Raw genomic sequence first — 19555 nt, forward strand, 5'->3', positions numbered from 1 at the left:
GTTTGCTGTTGTTGTGTGGTGATAGTAGCTACTGTGCATCAGACAAGGCTGGTAGGTGGCCCAGTGGGATAGAGTATCAGGCCCAGAGTTACCGTAGGAAGACTCATCTTCCTGTGTTCAAATCCAGCCTTAGACCCTGACTTTACTAGCTGTGTGACCCTGGGCAAGTCACTTAACTCTGCCTCAGTTTACTCATCTGTAAAATGAGCTGAAGAAGGAAATGGCAAACCAATCCAGTATCTTTGCCAAGAAAACCCCAAATGGAGTCATGAAGAGTGGGACCTTACTGAAAATGACTGGGCAGCAACAACAAAAAAAGGCCATGCTCTCAATCTACCATACTTGGGTATCTAACCAGAATCGTATAGAAAAGGGACTGTACACTGAGAGTGAGGCTGTAGTGGATATTATAATTGAAAAGCTCTGGAGAAGTGTCCCCAAACTAGGTGTCCTTAGGAGAGTCCTTAAGGGTGGGGCCTTTATCACTTCTTTCTATGCCCGAATGCCTGGGGCTCCTCCAGGTACTGGGTGGTGTAGCAGCAAACACCCCAGAGTCCCCAGGGTGGCTGCACACACAGGTTCTTAGATCTGCTTTGATAAAGGAAAGCAACTCAAAATGGGTTAACAAGCTTACTTTAATCAGCCAAACATATATCGTTTACCTAGTTCAGGGGAAAAAGGTCAGCACCCCAAACTTCAGAATACACAGACATTATTATCAAGTCAAAGAAACAGATCAAGTAGACAGATTTCCAAACGGTCCAACCATTACATCCATACCCAATCAACATCTGGGTTTTTCAAAGGGGGGGGGCGGCTCTGTACAATGGCTTCCCAGAATCCAGATCAAATCACAGAACACTTCTCAAAGTGAGCCCCAAAACAAAGCTCACTGGCCAATCAAGAAGTATCTACTGAAAAACAAGCCTCCCACCCCAGGCTCCAGGTACACTTTAGCCTAGGGGCTGGGAAGATCTTCAAATTTACATTCCCATTACAGGTGGGTACTCATGCTTCTTTTAAATTACATTTAAAGCTATTAACCTAGGGAAATGGGATTCTTCATTTTGAGTACTCTTAGCTCGAAGATTATCAACTGAAAAGAGCCACCCTTCGAGAAGGGGCACACGCACAAGAGATTTGGTGGGAAAGTGCGGTTGGGGAGGAGTCCTGGGTTCGAATCTTAATGCTGCCACCTAAACCGGTGTCTCCTTCCTTCCCAGCCCTGTGCCTTGGTTTCCTCATCTGCCAGATCAAAGGTTGTCTACAATGTGACGCTGCAGTCCCCCGCCCTCCCATCACGCTCTGGTGGGCCTCAGTGGTCGCTCCCGTTGTAACCCCTCAGGTGTAGTAGCCCCGCTGTTTTCGGCTGCTCCGGGAGGTGACCCGCAGGCCCACAGCTCAGGGGGCTGGGCTTCTCTCCTCCCTGCTCACGGGGGCGCCCCGGACTCTTACTCCGGCGGCCGTCTGAGCCCCGCGGGAGGCACTTGACGCATCCCGGGGCCCCAGCGGGAGGCGGGGCTGGGGCGGGAGGGCTACGCGCCCGCGGCCGTCCACCCCAGGGCGGCGCGGAAGACACGAGCATGGAGCCGGCGGATGCTCCCGAAGCACCAGGGGGGGGGGGGCCTCTAAGGGGGGGGGGGGGGGGTCTGGGGCCGGCGCGGGGAGCCGGCGATCTCCCCGAGCCGAAGCGCGCCCGGGGCGCGGCGTCGCAGCCCGGCTGGCTCCACCCCCGGCGGAGTCTCGGGTTTCAATGGCCCGGCCCCGCTCGCGAAAGCTCCGGGGGCCCCAGCGCTGCAAAACAAGACCGTAAACACGTCGCGGAGTCCAGGAAAACTTTCCCCAGAATATGTGCAGAGTAAACAATCGAAAGCCCAAACTAAACACTCGCACCTGTCGACACACTCGAGCAAAACTTGGAGCGCGCCGCGCTCAGCCTGCAGATGTGGGCTGGTCCGGGTTCACGGCCGAGGTTTCCCCCTTGCAGCCCCCTACGGGACCCCAGACGCCCCCTCCCCCAAACGGCCGTGCTGGGGAAGCGGCGGAGCTCCAGAGCGAGCGGGGGCGCCGAGTTGGGTCTGGAGCGGAACAAAACAGCCCCGCGCTGACAAAACGCCAGCTTAAATTAATGGGTTTGCAAGGGGTTTTGTAGGTTAGTTAGCAGGCGAGAGCTCGGCCAAAGTGGGGGGCTGGGGGAGGGGGACCGGGCCCAAGACCGCGCTGGGAATTCCAGGGACGGCTCGACGGAAAAGCCCGGGGTTGGCTCCTTGGAAACTTAGACAGAAACGCGTGTAGGCAGCTCTCGAGTGTCCAGTCTCGAATTTTGCAGCGGGCAAAGGCAGATGTTTTCAGAAGTAGGTAGTAGGGGGTTGCATAATTGCTAGCTGAAGTTGATTTCAGGACTTCTCCCTGGTTGTTTTCCAGGCTTTTCCCCCTTCCTTTCCCTTCCCCGCCAGAAGTTCAAAGTCAGGACATGAATATGGGAGTTTTAACCAAGGGGGGCACAGTATTTTCCACCTAGTTAAGCGGCTGAAGCCAAAGGCTAGCGCAGAGGTTAGTCTCAGCTTTGGCCCAGAGTGATGCAAGCAGGACTAAGGCACATAGCGCAGGAGGAAATGAAGTGGGAAAAACAAAAGAAGTGAACATGGGGGTGAATCGGGGGACAGAAGGGGTAAGTGCTGCTGCCAGTAATCACCTGGGAGGCCACTCTGGCACCTCGAAACCAAGAACAAAGGTCAGGTCTCTGAACTGCCGGGAATCCTGCAACTTTATCTCTAATAAAAAGCTCTGTGGAGTGCCTGTCTGCCCTGGGCAGTCTTTTCTAGCACCCAGTGTTTGGGATGGCACTTTTAAGTATCTGCTGGTCTTTATCCTAACTTCTGGACAGTGAGGGGGACAAAGAACACACTATTCCAGGGAAGTGAGACTGCTTCCCGTCTGTGGACAGTTAGCACAGTAGGTTAGAATCTGGTGATATTAAAGCTGGGGTCATAGGTTGGATTTCCATTAGAGTCAAATGGCTTTGTTCTGTTCCATGGTCACAGACTGACCCCCTGACCCCAGCCACGCTTGTCTTGTAAGTGCATGCTGTCCTTAACAATCAGGCATGAGGCAGCAGAGCATAGAAGAGTCAGTACAAAGCCATGGGCGCCCCTGGGAAAGTAAGTCAAAGAGCAGGAGCTTCTGAGGGTGGGTTAGGAGTGTCATGGGTTTGTATGAAGAACAGCACATGTGACAAAGAAACAAAGTTGCTTTTACCAACTGGTGGGTTCCAGAACCCTTCCCCCTCCCTCTAACTTTAGTGTGCTGGGCAGCTGCCCAGCTCTCCCGAGCTCGGTGCCAATCTCTGCATGGATATTTGGGTGGATCAATGCTAGTGTTTCTAATGTTCTTGTCATTAGTGCACCTGGTAGGAACCACTTTGCTGCTGAAACAAAAGCTTTGGGGGTTTGTTGACATACTTCTCCAGGCAGCACTGGGAATTGTTTTCAAAACCCCTGGCACCCCATCACCTCTTTACAGTTCCTCTATTCTCCAGAGCCCTGTCTCCACATAGGTCAATTCAGCATCTTTCATGAGGAGTGGAAAAAGAGGAAACAAACTTTTATTTGAAGGAAAGTCTGTATTGGACGAGCTTTGTTTCACATGGGTGGATCTGGCTCTCACTGAGTATAAATCAGGGGGTACCAGAAATTTAAATCTAGCAAAAGTGGCAAACTCTTGGGTATTTTTTTTCTTTTTGTTGATCTGTCTGTTCTGTTCCTCTGCTTTAATCTGGTCTCTTTAAATTCCCGTCATGATCATTAAAAATAGTACATTTAATCATAGTTTACATTGCTGAAAGGTTCACGAGTTACTTTCCTCTCTTGTTATCTGTGAGGCAGGTAATGCAGCTGTTATCCTGTTTTGCTGTTGTTTCTTAGACCTTTCTGTGAAGGGAACTCCAAAGATAAGTCAACCAGATTAGAACTGTTCTTCACCTTACATTCTAAGAAAAGTGTCTGAGGCACTGAAAAAGTTAAGTGACTTTATGTTGTTAGATAAGACCTAGTGGTCTTGAGACCACCATGACAATCTTCCCTTAAGGATGTAGTTCATAAAATTGATCCATGGAAAGTTGTTAGAAGATTAGGCCATGGAAAAATACTGACAGCAGTATTTTAAAGATTAATACAGCTGTGTGTCCAAAAAAAATATTTTGCCAACTACCAGTTTGTCTTCCCCCCCCCCATCCCCGCACCTGTGTACCTCAAAAATCCCCTATGTGCCCTGAACCTTGACATGCAAATCATCCAGCTTTAGGTGGCCATCAAAATTAGGGTTTAAGTGTCCCACTTTCAGAAGGACACTTTGGGAGTATATCTTCCTTCCCTGGGAGTACATGTCTCCTTTCCAGGAGTATGCTGCTTGTTCCCATGGGACCAAGCCTTCCCACCTGAATGGGCTACTTGAATGGCCTTATGCCATATGTGTGTATACACATATACGTATATGTACATATGTGTGTATATTTGAGATATATTTTGGGTCCCCTTCCTACCTTCCTCTTTCCCCTATCCACTTTTCCCTATACTTGACAATAAAACTTGAGTATTGAACCGGCTCCCATTATTATGACATTATTCATAGCAACTGAATTCATTAAGGGATTGGTTCAACCTATTGTCTCTGACTGACTCAGGCCTTTCTTTAGACAAAAACTGGATCTTTGGACAGGGACTTTCCCTTTTGACAGCCATACCTGTGGTGGGGATTTGGACACTACCGAGTTATTCTTACCACTCCCACTGCAGTGAAGCTCGAAGGCCTCCCTAGCTGGACCCATAATTCTAGAATTAAACCACTGTCACCTCTTGCCTCCCCCACAGGTCCTCCAGAGTACTCCTGTGACCCTATAGACGATCTTAAACTGCTGTTCCGGAGAAACCCTTAACGAGAAGGTGGATAGAAGGATGTATTAGCCTCTTTGTAATTGCCATTTGCCCTAGCAATGTCACTTTTAACTCTTCTCTTTCTTCTCCCTGATATCTTGTTATCCTTTACCTTTAGGATACTGGAAAAGGCTAACTGGATGGAAGGAATTCATGAAACCCTTAATGCACCAGGTTCCTCCTCTAACTCATGGTGGTCCTGGATTTTCCCTATACTGGCTCCTTTCTTGGTCCCATTCCTAATCATAGTCTTTATACTTCTTTTTGGTCCTTGTCTGCTTAACCTTCTTGCTAAGCTTGTCTCTTCTAGGCTCAGTGCCTTCCACTTGCAGATGATTGCACAGGCTGAGTACCAACCGTTGCCTGAAGTCGTTACCCATCATCCCTTGGACCTGGCATCAGCCAAATTCCAGACCTTGGCCACGGACCCCACCCCTTGAACGATGATACCCTGAGAGGCAGGGACAGCTCTATGCCCCTCCCCAGCGGGAAGTAGCTGAGATCATAGTCCTATACCCCCAAATGAATTTGGGTGTCATCTGTTTAAGGGGGGAATGATGGGGTACCTGGGGTGTAGGACGGACCAACTTGTGGAGCCAGTCTGTGAAGTTGTGATTTGTCCTTTCCCGACCTTGAGTTCTGCCCTTTCCCCCTATCCCACATTGCATCTAGGCAACACCCTTCCGACCCCTTTTGTTCTTACTTAATCTCTTGATTCCTTCCCAGGCCAGGTCCACACCCTCCTTTATCCTTGCCTTTTGTCTCCTTAACGACCTGACCCAAATCTTATCTAAACTGTCTATTCACATGCTCCTCTTGGTCAGCTCTGACCTTTGTCTATGCATTGAGGCCCCTCCTGTCAGGTCAGCCCTGACAATGGCAGCCCTACCCTTTAAAGGTAAAAGCATGTACTCCTCTCACTCGCAGGTCCCCTAAAGGACTCTTGCCTGCTTCTCATGGAAGTGTAACAATAAACTTTCTCAATTCTAACTCCAAGCAAGGCTGAGCTGAATTCTTTCCAGACGCCCTGTTGAACCTATCGGGATCCCGTCTCCCCACCCCCCTTCAAGTCCAGTCTTAAAAAGTAAGGGTCAATGGGGAAAACCTACCTGTGTCTTACCAGGAGGTAAGGTTGTGCCAAAGGACTGTCACAAGACATTTGCCCAGGGCTGTCGAATAGCTAGTATGTGTTGGAAATAGAGCTCAAATGCAGGTTTTTCTGACCTAGAGCCTGACACTTTGTCCTCTAACTACCCAAGCTGTTACTCATCTCCATTGTATAGATGAGTAAATTAGGACCCTGAGAGGTTAAATTTCTTGTAACTAAGGAAATCTGGTATTAGGACACAGCTCTCCTGGTATACAGGGTTTTTCTATCATAACATCAACAACAACTACATTCTCAGTGTACCATCTCTTTTCTATCCTATTCTGGGTAGGAAACAGTCCTCGGATACCCAAGACTTCCTCTACCATGTCCCAACTCTGTCTTGAGGCTTCATTCCATCTCTGGAGTTCATACATTGGAAGTACTCCCCTCCAATTGCTCCCCCTACTTGGATGGCTCCCCACTCCCCCATCCCCACTTCCATTTGATGACTGTCCTGGCCAGCCATGCCTCATTCCTTTATAGAATACACTCAGGACTTGCTCTACCATGGAAACCTTTTTTCTTCCACCATCCCCTTCCAGCTTCCTTTTATGTATAGTCAGTCCTCAGCTGGGACTTCCTGGGAGACCCTGGATAACCTTGGGGCTGAAGACTTTGCACAGCCCTGCCCCACTGAAATCTAATTCACTTGCAAATCAAGATATCACTCTCTTCTAGAAGGAAGCCCTACCATACTCAACATTCCTGCCTTTTCTTAAGTTTCTCAACCTTAGGCATTCATGTAATTTTATTAGTCACTTCATTTTCACTTTCCTGTTGACAAGCAGTACATGAGAGACTCAGTTCGAAGCCAGAAGGGTCCCACCTCCCCAGTGGGCCATGCTGCCCTGATTCAGAGGTAGCATAGAGCAGTGAGGCTTGTCCAGTTGTCGGAGAGCCACATGGCTGGAGAGCCATCCCAAGTGGAAATCCTAAACTTGAACTGGGCAGGGGATTTAGCCGGAGGCATCTGCCTTTCATCCAGGAAACACTCTACTACTGAGCTGAAAGAAAAATTAGAGATAGCAGGTTTTTCCTTTCCCTTTTTTTACCTGGGGGTTCTTCTGACATTGCTACCTCTGACCCTGCCTGACCTGTCCAGCCTTACCTCCTGTCTCCTCTGCATTTTATGGGTTATTCCATGGTTACTATGTTAGGAAAAATGCATATTGTCAGAATTAATGTTTTGTTATTAAGAATTGTGTGCAGAAAAGTATATTTTCAGCAATCTTTAGCGAACACTCAACAGTTTTTGGTGGTTAGGAGAGCCTAGCCCCCAATTTCCCTTAGGTTCAGTGTATCAACATTCACATTTTTTGTTTCCTGCAGTTTTTAGGAACCTTACCCCAGTCAAAGTTGAGAATTGACTCCATTGTCTTTCTCCATTAGAATAAAAGCCCCTTAAGGGCTGAGACTTTCTTTTTACTTGTATTTTTATTCCTTGCACTTAGCACAGTATTTGGCAATAGTAAGCACTTAATAAATGCTAGATGACTGACTGTATGGGAGCTAAACAAATCTATGCTGCTGAAAGGGAAGACTTTTTCCTTTCTCTTTTTTTTTCCTTCTTAAAGGAAGTATGAAAATGGGATTTTCATCATTGCTGCTCATCAATATCAAAGGCTTCAGAAGAGAAAGACATTTGGGAATAATAATGATGAAGGTAGCTAACATGTATATACGTACATATGTACACATACACACACATATATAGACATGCATGCGTGTATACATTGTATATGTGTGTGTGTGTGACACTAAGTTCTAGGCACTGTGCTAAGCATTTTACAGTTATTATCTAATTTGATTCTCACAACAACCCTGGAAGGTAGGTTCTATTATTATTCCCCATTTTATACAGGTAGAAACTTATTCAAATGAAGGTTAAGTGACTTGCCCAGAGTCACAACAACTAGTAAGTGTTCAAGGGAAGGGAACTACTGATTAAGGTGGTACCTAAGAAGTTTTTGATTTCTGGACCACAGATTAAAACAGGAAAGATTGATTCTTGGCTAGTAATGATTTACACCTAACCCCAGAAGACTTGCAAATCTAATTAAAAGGGCTATTAACTGGAAATAAAAAGAGAAAAAAATCTACACACCTACCAAGTTAGATACCATAGATGGTAGTCACCATAGAGACACCCAGAAACTTTAAGCTTTAATGGACACAAATCCATCAAAGCCAGCAATACAATTTATAATATTAAATATCTAGGCATAGTATATGGACAACAACCAATGAATAAGCATTTATTAAATACTTGGTGTGTGAAAGGCACTGTACTAAGCACTGGGAATGTTGAGGTTTAGGGGTGCTGGGACTCCAAAATAGCGACATGCTAGGTCCTGCCCGAATGAATTTGACCCAAGCCTTCTTTTAGCCAAAGAAAAACAAAGTTTATTAAAGATCTGCCATATTGGCTAGACTCTTAAGGAATCTGAGCATTTGTAATGCTTGTATTGACAAGCAGGCCCGAATGAAGATTGAATCTGAGCACTTTTATGGAAACAAGATGGATCTTATATATAGAAAGAATGTGGGAGGGATCTAGGGGTGGCCAAGTCGTCTGGGGTGATAGGAGGAGGGGCACAGGGAGGATCTTGAGGAGTCTAAGGAGATCTTGATGGGACTGGGGTGACTAGAGGTCAGACTCCAGGAACCAAGATAATAAGAATAAGGGTGGCAAGTAGCTGAAGGCTACCTAGAGATAACAGACTAGATAACAGAGGGTTAGGCTAGGTTAAGGGTAACTGAAATTTGGGCACAGTGATAATGGAAGACTTATGGCCTCTGGTGAACGCCAGATCTAGTAGGAAGATTCAGTGAGAGTTCAGGGGGGTTCCCAGAGCCTATCAGGAATACACAGAAAAAAAAATGAAGTAATTCTTGTTCTCCAGGACCTTATATTCTATTAGGAGATAGATGCATTTATAGGTAACTCTTATGGGGATAGATCATAGATGCCTCTCCTAGGGAATAGATACTTATAGATACATCTATAAGTATAACTGGGATTAGGGATATACACACATATGTATCTATATTTATATATGTATAAAGCATATATCGAATAAATTCAAGATAAGTACATTGTAGTTATGGAGGGAGACTTAAAGAATGAAAGGGGTCAAGGAGGTGCTTAAGTTAGGTCTTGAAGGGAGTGATGCATTCTATGAAAATGCAGAGTTGAGAATATGATAGATTGGATATTGTTATGTGGGAGGAGCACAGAGAAGACCAGTTTGTCTGGATTGTAGACCTTGAAAAGTAGGAGATAATGGAGCTGGAAAGATAGGTTGTGGAGGGCTTTAAAAATTAAACAGAGGGGTGGCCAGGTGGCACAGTGAGTAAGAGCACCGGCCCCAGAGTGGGGTGTGGGAGACCCGGGATGGGTTCCGCTCTCAGATACTTACCCACACAAAATAACTGGCCTTGTAACCTTGAGCAAGTTACTTAACTCCAATTGCTTTAAAAAAAATTAAAAGTTTGCTTGGAGATTATTATTAAGTAAGGGAGGAACATAGTCCAACTTGTGCTTGAGGACAGTAACGCTCTTGGTATACTGTCTAAAACAAGTGAACTACGGATTCTCATTCAGGGAGGTACATTTGACCTCAGGTATCACTGATGCTTAGCAGAATGGGACTCATGACTGGATCATGACTTTGGAAAAATAGATCCTGTTCAAAAGAATGGGAGAGATAAAAGGTATGTTCATGTGAGGAACTCTAGAAACTGGGGAGAGGGTTGGAACAAAGTGTAGAGAGCATTTGGGTGAAGACCAGTGGAGGCAGAAACACAATCAGTTTTGTTATTGGAATATTTTATAGACCACCTGTAGGCAAGGAGAAAATGGGTAAGTAGTTCAGGAAATGGAAGGAGCCTGGCATGGGGGAAACATAGTATTGGTGGGGGCCTTGATTTTTTGAACATCTGCCAGAGCTCTTCTCTCCAGAGAGCTGTTAGCAGAGGAGCTAACATTTTCTTGAATTTTTTAAAATGATAATTTAAATAGAATATTGAATTTGGGATCAGGGAGATAAGGGTTTGCATCCCACATTAAACATTATCTGTGTGACCTTGGATGAGTCAAGTCAAATCAACAAGTAATCATTAAGCATTAATGTATATATCATAAGCTTGACTGTGTACTTCAGCCAGGGCTGGTAGGTGCCATAGTAGGATAGATCATTGGGCCTGGAAATCTTCCTGAGTTCAAACCTGGCCTCAGAAACTTATTAGTTTGTGACCCTGGGTAAGTCACTTAAACCCTGTTTGCCCCAGTTTCCTCATCTGTAAAATAAGCCAGAGAAAGAAATGACAAATAACTCCATTTGCAAAGAAAACTTTCCAGTGGGGTCACAAAAAGTCAGACACAACTGACATGTCCCTGTAAAAGGTGACAGGGTACTAAAGTACAGAGTGAACTGATGCCATTGAGGAAATCTAAAGACAACAAAAAGCTTTTGGGGGGGAGGGTAGAGAAGTGCAATAAGTGGGGCTAGCTATTTGGAGGGAAGAGAGGAGTATCCATGACAAGACTGGACTGTTGCTTGTAATAGATGGGATGATGGCATTTCCTCGGGTTGTACTTCATCCCTGGAATGCCCTTCATTGCTGCCTACTGGCTTCCTTGGCTTTCTTCAAGTCCTGCTTAAAACCCCACATTCTACAGGAAGCCTTTTCCAACACCTCTTATTTCTAATGCCTTCCCTCTTAATTATTTGTTCCTATTTATCGTGTAGAAAACTTGTTTGTATTTATTTTGTTTGTTGTTTCTCTCGCCTTAGATGGTGAGCTCCTTGAGGGCAGGGACTATCTTTGGCTTCTTTAGTATTTGGCACATATAATTATTTGATGAACTTTGATTGATTGATTGACGAAGACTATGGAGAGAAGATAGAATTGCTCATTAGTTATTTTCTTATGTTTTCTGTGCTAAGAACAATGACCTCTGGATAGTAAAGGATAGAAAAACTACTAATAGGAACTTGAGACCCAAGTTGAATAGGGAAATAGAGTCCTTTAGTTCCTTGATGAGTTCAAGTCATCAAATCTTGATGGACTATATCTGAGGGAACTGAAAAAACTGGTAGATGTGACTGCACAGCATGGTACAGTGGAAGGAACTGAATTAATAGTTAGAGAACCTGGTTCAAATTCCAGCTCTATGGCTCTCTCTAGGCCTTAGTTACCCATCTTAAATATGAAGGTGTGGGATTAAGTGACCTATAAGACGCCTTCCAGCCTTAACTCTATGATCCTTTGATCTTTGAAAGATTCTGGTGAATGTGTGAGGTGCTACAAGATGGGAGAAGGGTAAATTTATTTTCACAAAAGAGAAGACAGTCTCTAAGCTGTGAGCTAGTTGACTTGACTTTGATTCCTGGTATAATTCTATGTAATAAGTTCAATTTAAGCATAAAATAGGGTTAGGTAAGCTTCAAGGTAACATATACATTTTAAAAGGAGTCTTTGGTTCCCTTAGCTAATATCTTGATAGTAATAGGAATTTTAGGCAGAGAAAGTGGAGGAGTATGCTATCCCAAAGGCAAACTTTGGGCGACTTTATGCAGAATTGAAATTACTGACTAATGTGCTCAATCTAACATCATCCTTAAGAAATAAGCTTTACAAATAATAACATGAACTCATCACTGTAGTGGAAAACTAGAGAATACAGATATATACATATATATGTGTGTATATATATATATATATGTTTTCTAACATTATTATCATATTGTACTACTCTATCATTTCTCCTGTTGACCTGTCTTCTTCATATAATTTATATTACAACCAAATGGCCCTTCTTGCTGTCCCCTGCACTTGAAATTCCATCTTCTGCCTCTGTATCTTTGTACAGGGTGTGCCCCATGACCACAATGTACTTCCCTACTTTTCCTCAAGGCTCAGTTAATGTGGCACTACCTTTCACAATAAATCTTTCATGATATCCCTAGTTGTTACTGCCATCCTCCCTCCTCAAATAATCTTCTGCTCACTTACTTGTGTGTATGTTGTATTCCTGCCATTTTCTGGGCAAGGACTATTTGTTGTTGTTTTTCTGTCCGTAACACATAGCTATGGAGTATTGTAGATTCTTTAAAAAGCTTGTTGAATGGAATAGAATTGAATAGATTGTTAGCCGATGTAGAGAAAAGTAAGAGGTGAACACAAGGAGCATGCATGGCTTCATTGGCTTCTGGTTATGCCAGAACAACTTTCTTCCTTTATTTTATTTTATTTTACTTATTTACAGGGAGACTAGACTGGTAGATCAGGAAATGTGTAATTGTTGTTCCACTACATTTTAGTAAAGCCATTGACTAGGTATGTTCTGTTCTCTCCTGGGAGAAAATGAATAGATAAAAGCTCAACAGTAGTTGATTGAGGTGGAGTTAGAACCAGTTTAATGACAGCCTCAAAGAATAGGCATTAACCATTCAATTTAAGAATAGGCATTAACCATTCAATTTAAATTTAGAAGAAGGTCTAGCGAAGTAGCTACAGGAATCTCTCCTTGATTTTGTGCTTTGCAACATTATCAGTGACTTGGATAAGAAATATAGATGAAATACTTAACCAGTTGTGCAGAGATGATCCAAAAAGCAGATAAAGAACCAGGACTTCTGGGGGTCTTAACAGCCTAGAATGCTGGGTAGAATAAAACAGGATGAAGTTCAACAGGGATAAATGGAAAATCTTACCTTTGGGTAAAGATTTTTTAAAAACTCAATTAAACACGTATAGGATAAGTATGGGAGATGTGTCTGGAAAACATTTTTTCTATACAATACTTGAGAATTTGAGTGGACTTTAAGTTCAATATAAGTCAATAGTGTAATATGGCAACCACTAAATAAAATGAATGGGACCTTTCATCAAGAGACTCATGGTGTCCCAGTCTAGGGAGGTGGTGTCATGGTCACATGTAGATTGTGTGGATACTTTATTTTAGGAAGGGCATAAATAAGCTGAAGACACTTCCAAGGAAAGTTATGGGGATGGTGAAGGGCTTCTAGATGAATAGTTTACAGGGCCCCTTGGGTGCATTCATGATTTATATATTGTAGGATGGGAAGATAGGTCTCATCCTTCTCTGATAGCTAATTGTGGGGCTGGTCCTCAACACAACCACAGTAACTGCTGTACCCATTATTATCCAGCCTTTCCCCTTTTTGAACCTTTTGCTGACGGCCTCCCATGGCTGGTACAAGCTCCCATCCTTTCCCCTTCTCAGGAATTTTATAATATAAAAATGACAGGCACCTACCTGCATTCCTACCTTCGACCCTTAGTGTGCTCATATCCTGCTGCTGAGGTATCTGTGGCGGTCCTTAGTGGATTCAGTGCTTTGGGGCTCTGAACCAACCCCCACCCCCTTTTAGTTTTCTCTAGGACAGTATGAATTGCAGAGGATAGACAGGCATGACTAGGTTGCCATCTTACATTATCTTTACCTTCAAACCTTCCCTTCTTCTGGACTTCCTGGTTTTTATCAATGGCACCACCATTCTTCTAGTCATCCAGATTCACAACCTTGGTGTCATCTTCCCTTCTTTTCAGCTCTTTACTCTCATTCATGCTACATATCCCAACAATCTGTAAATATTGTTCTTTCTGCCTTCACAACCTCTCTCTGTTGTCCCCTTCTCTGCCACTTTCGTTTAGACCCTCCTTACCTCTTATAAAGACTATTGCAATAGCCCTGTGATAAGTCCCCTTATCTCTTGTCTCCCTTGCCTAATACATCTTTCACACAAATGTGGCAAAGTGTTTTTCTTAAAGAGCAGGGACTGTGTCACTTCTCTACTTAAGCTCTCTATTAAGATGACTAAATATCATTTCCTCTTTGTATCCTTTTTTTTTGGTATCAATGGATAATGTATATGGTGCCGTGGAAAGAACACTGACCCTTCCTTTTAAATTTGGAATCATGGTACCTAAGTTCAAATGTCACCTCTCCTATTACTTATGTGACCTTGGCAGACAAGTCATTTAACCTCTCTGGGCTTCAGTTTTTTAATCTAAAATGGGGTGGGAGTGGTGGGTTGAATTGGATGGCTTTTAAAGATATTTCCAGCCACTGATGTGCTGGACTAGTCACTTATTAAATTTTCAGTGTGAACATTTACATCTTGGAAATCATAATGCTCTACAATCAGGGCTTTGTTATGTTGTTGATTGCCTAGACTTTAGAAAGTAATGGAAAAAGTTTTAATAATGCAGATTTAAAAAGTGTGCAGTGCATAATTTTTTTTCCCCCTGGGAGCCAATTGTTAAACATTTACCAATACACCATTGCTTCCTGCTCTAAACTTTTGCATGATCTATGGAAATATGATACTGTGATACTAGTTGTGGAGTGCATGTATATAATTTATAAATCAGTACGTATTAAAAAATATTTTACTGTTAGATGTGACTGATCCAAAAATATTTACAAACCACTGTTCCAGATGATGCCATATGAGGAGTGGTTGAAGGAACTAGATTAGGAAAAACAACAGTAGGCAGAGATTAGTCTTTTTCTACCTGGAAAATGCCAAAAAAAACCTGGTAGAAGTTGAAAAAGAGGCAGATTCAGCCTCATTAGCAAATAGAACCTCCTAACAGTAGAAGTATCCCAGTGTGGAATGGACTGCTTCGGGAGTCAGTGGATTTCCCCTGACTAGGGTCTCTAAGCAAAGTCTCAATGACTTTTTATTTGTCTCTGTTGTGATGGGATTGCTATCTTGGGACTAATTGCTCCATGTGGCCTTTGATGTCCTTTCCAGTTCCCTTAGATTTTGTGAAATATCTGAGCAAAGGACATTCCCCACCCCTTCTCCACTACCCCAAACCTTAACTTCAAACTTCTTGGAGGTTTCTTCAATGTGTGTCACAACTTTGATGTAATTTTAAAAATCCTCGTTGTTCCAGACATTGTGTAGAGGCTGACCACAACCCTATGAACTTCATAGACCTCAAAGCTTCCATGGGTCTTTTTTTTCCTCTCTCTTTTCAAAGCACTTTACCACCATTCATTAGTTATTACTCACAGATCACTGTCATTCCCCTCCCTTTGCAAATTGAGAAACTGAAACCAAGTTTATGAATTGTACTAAGTTGCTTAGGATTTGCCGAGAAACTGTTCTCCTTCCTTTCTGTTTCTTTATTCAGGGGTCCGTGCAGTATTTCCCTACTTTTCTTCTGGACTTTGGTCATAAGGATTTCCTTGTCTGGAAAACTTTCTGATCCAGGGAATTTTCCATCCTTTCAGCTCTAGCTATGAGCTTGTGGCAAGAGAATGGCATCAGGGACTTTTCCATACTCATTGATTGCTGTTGATCCCCTCATAGTAGTGCTTGAGGTCCATCCAGAGTGGGAGCCAAGGGGAGTGGTAATTGGTTTCTTTGGGTGACTTTAATTTCACCTCCCAATATCTCAGTAGATGCCAAGAGACAACTCCTCTTAGTTTTTCCTCTTTCTTTTCTCTCATCTTCCATCTGCTTCCCTACTCCATTCCCCCCCGCAGAAGGGAGATAGGGGTGAGAGGAAGACGGAGGCATTTCACTTTTCCCTCTACAAATCCGAACCACTGCTAGAATGGCTTCCTCTTGAACCTAGAAGAAGAATGTCACTCTTGGTCAAAAGGGGAATAAAGTGAAGGGTATCCAGCTTCGTCTCTGCCCAATTCTGGCCAAATCCCAGAACTGGCTTCTTTGTCATCTCTTGAATCTCATTAAAGGAAAAAATGAGGCTCATAAAGGCTTTCCCTCTTTTTATTGGAAGTGGGGATAAGGATATTGCTTCCTTTTATGATCTGCATGATTTAAATCTGTATTTGAAAGAGTTTTTGTTTGATTTTTTTCATCTTAAATTTCTATGGATAAGAGAATTATAAAGAAGCATAGACAAGTAGCAATCATTTATGCTTGCTGTTTTTATTAAGAAAGGCTTTGCTGAAGATTAAGGAGATATAAATTATCATTCTTTTCTTTATGTGTTAGGGGGAGCTTTCTGTAGCATATTGTCCATAAGAACTCAGTGAAGTCAAGCTGATATAAACAGTTGTTTTTGTTTTTTTACATAAAACTGAGAAACTGAGGCAAGAAGAAAAGGAACTTGCCTAGAGGGTGACAGAATGAATCAGAGCCCACTCTTCTGGATATGGCCTTAGACTTTTGCTCAGTCCACTCAGCTCTATTTCATTTAATGGAAAAAATAATGGCAGTTTTTTTCTTCTGGAAAAGTGTAGTTGGCGGAATATTGTTTAAGGATTTTCCTGTATTTATTTCAACATTTTCTTTAGCTTTGATGGTCACTGATGGCCAGAATGACACACAGCAGTTCAGCATTAATCATTCCCACATGTGGTATACCGTAATGGATTGAGTTTTTAAAATAACTGAGCCATTACCCTTGCTTTGATAGTACATTTTCAGAAAAGGCTAGAGGGAATTGTTTATATATGATGGAAATAAGGCTTTGATGAATCTAAGTTTACTCATTCTTTCAGATGAGAGGTAATAGCAACCCCTCACTTGTTTTTGTTTTTTTCCCTTAAACTGAATTAAAAGACTCCATCTAGCACAACCGTCAAATCAGGAACTCTAAAGCTGGAAGGGACTTGGTCCAAGTCTTTCCTTCAGACAGGTGAGTAGCTAAAGCACCTAGAATGCTTAATCTATTCTCTTCCTGAAGATATCCTAGAAGGAATGCTTAAAATTCTGTCCCATGAAACTTTCTATTTCCTTTAATCACCTCAAATGGTAGCTCCTTGTGTGTTTCATTAAAATCTCTTCTGTTTTGGCTTAAGCTCATTTCCTCCACAGTCTTCTGTGGAAATGGGCAGCTAGCTCAGTTTTTTCTTTATTTTTCTTTGTCCTTTGTTGACTTACAAAACTCTGACATTTGAGATAAAGATGTGGGCTTTACTGAAAGAGGGTCAGTTTCAAGATGTTTGTTAAGGAAGCCAGGTGGTGTTCTGTTCTAGACAACTTACACTGTGAGACATCTTGGGTTATGTGAAACAGTCATGAAAATAAGTAGTGATCCAAGTCCTAAGAGAAATCAGAATGGGTTTCAGGAGAATTGCCATTTCTTTTTTGTGGGAATTTTTTTGGGGGGGTTAGGGGTCGTGGAAGAAAAATTAAGTCTGTCCACATAAGACATAAACTGCCCTAGTTTCTCTAAATCTGTATATGAAAAAAAGGGGTTAGAGTGGAGGATGTTGTACTCAGTTGCTAGGTCAAGGTCAATTTTGTCAATTAAATATAAGTTTTATAACCTAATGCTTTTTTGGCTTTTCTGAGGCTATTTTAAAAACTTTTTATTCCCATTTGAATTATTTCTTAAAGCATTACTTTATGTCTTCTCCTGTGAAATAGTTATTATTGTTTTTAGTTGTATTTTGGTTGCCTGGTTTTGGGGTGTGTGCTGTGAGTGTGTGTGTGTGTGTGTGTGTGTGTGTGTGTGTGTGTATGTCCAAAGTTTAGAATGCCTTAGGTTAAAAATTTAAATGCAATTGATATTAGGTGATATATATGTATATACACATGTATATATGTACAGTATATACATATGTGTTTGTATGTAGTGTGTGTGTACTAGAAAAAAGGGAACTCCCTAGTGTATGGCAAGCTCTTTATTTTTATTTATGTAAATTCTTTCCTCTGTTCTGTCTTTGCATCATAGGTTAAAATCATTGATTGTTTGAAGCCCAAGGCTTGAGGTGGGGGTGGGGATGAGGTACTACTTTTAAAAACTTTGTATTTTCTATAACTTCCATAAGATACCTCTCCATGTGGGAAATTGGAGCAATAGGGATTAAGAAAAGTTTAATATTCAACTTTGAGGGTTGGTCTGAGCATGTGCAAAGCAGAAGTTTCACTCTGCCCTCTTGTGGTAACATGGCTTCACTGCAAACATTAGGAAATGAAAATTCAACTTTCCATCCCCACTTTGTGTTTAGTCTTTTATGTTTAATTTTGATAATGAGTTAATAATTATAAAGTGTATAGCAGAGTACCTGGGACATAGTAAGTACTTTATAAATGTTAGCTGCTACTATTATTATTATTATTGTCAATCTCAGAAAAGTTATGATAATGGAAAATGGTGCATTTACTTTTCCACCTCTTATATTTTTAAAATCTTCACCATTAACTCCAGGGTAGACAGGTATTATCTAGTATAGGTACATAGAAAAGATGCTATCTATTATCCATATTTAAGGATGGTGAATTGAAATACAGAGAAGTGATAATTTAATTCTAATTAACAGAGGCAGAGCTAGAACTAGACTAAGTCCTCCAACATGCTGTGGAAGCTTCTTTCTCATTGTTATCCTGCAACCTTTTCCTTTCTATTTTATGGTACCTATTTTTTGTTTTTACATTGCTTGTAGGTTTCAGATTGGTGCATGTTGGTTACTGTAATTGTATGAGGATTAGCTGGTAGATAATTCATAATGGATTCTTATCATTTTGGCTAGTTAACATTAAGAAAGCTATTAAGAAACAGGCACTATAATATATGATAGTATTTTTTTCCAGGGAATCAGTGCTGAGATTATATGCCCAAAAGGTAACTTGGAAGATCTCTTTCTAGAGGGGAGTTGTTTTTTTCAAATGTATTTGACATAGGACATAGACTTTAAGAAAGGAAGTTGTGATCTTGTGATTGAGGAAGAATAGCAGCTTGCTTAAATTCATGATATCTGTAGTGACAATTTTGTTTACTAGGTTTGACCTTTAGCATTACAGCAAATTAATATTTATTGTATTGAAATAAAACAGTTGAAGAAATACCTTTATAATCAATCTCCCATTGCCAGTAGTAATTGTGACTTTCAATATATTTTTTTTTGGTAATTGTTAACATCCTTAAATTATTCATTAATTGCCAAAGGAGGAGCCTTTATGCCAAAGCATTTACTTCCCTTCACAAGGGAAGAAAATATTAACTGGAAGAGTGGTGACCTCATCTTTCCTGAGAAGACTGGGAGGAAGGTATGAATTAGTAAATCTGAAGAGGACTGGTCAACTTTTGGTTGGTCCCTTGTATTAGCTTAAGAGGTTTCCAACCCACAGTGATTAGGGAAACTGGACATTGTTATCGAGTTATAATGTCATTATTATTTGTATATTATAGAGTAGCTAGGTGATGGATTGAATAGAGTGCTAGGCCTGGAATTAGGAAGAACTGAGTTCAGATCTAGCCTCAGACACTAGCTGTATGACCCTAGGCAAGTTATTTCACCTTTGTTTGCCTCAATTTCCTCATCTCTAAAATGGGGATACTAATAGCCTCTTCCTTCCAGGGTTGGTGTGAAGATCAAATCAGATAATATTTGTAAAGTGCTTAGTTTATACATAGTAAGCATTATATAGATGTTAGTTATTATCATTATTATTATTATTAGTTTTGTCATTATATTATTTTTATACTGCATTGTAAATGCCCAGAACATTAGAGC

At 41.9% G+C, this 19555-nt stretch overlaps 1 protein-coding gene across 3 annotated transcripts in view; it reads left to right on the plus strand.

Moving 5' to 3' along the window:
• Positions 1-637: 637 nt before the first annotated feature.
• Positions 638-19555, plus strand: part of LOC138169222 (protein FAM169B-like) — a 112444-nt gene continuing 93526 nt past the window's right edge. Inside the window, exon 1 of one of the 3 annotated variants that reach the window (XM_069098500.1) lies at positions 638-1612. In XM_069098500.1, the coding sequence (XP_068954601.1) occupies positions 1584-1612 (29 nt within the window). In that variant the 5' untranslated portion in view covers positions 638-1583. Of the gene's footprint in view, positions 1613-16459; positions 16732-19555 lie in introns of those variants that run through there. The other 2 variants (XM_069098501.1, XM_069098502.1) reach the window with 2 other exon arrangements.

This window comes from Petaurus breviceps, unplaced genomic scaffold, assembly GCF_028583685.1.
Source record: "Petaurus breviceps papuanus isolate PSGF00001 unplaced genomic scaffold, PetGlider_PUasm1.0 37, whole genome shotgun sequence".
Taxonomy (NCBI): Eukaryota; Metazoa; Chordata; class Mammalia; order Diprotodontia; family Petauridae; genus Petaurus; species Petaurus breviceps.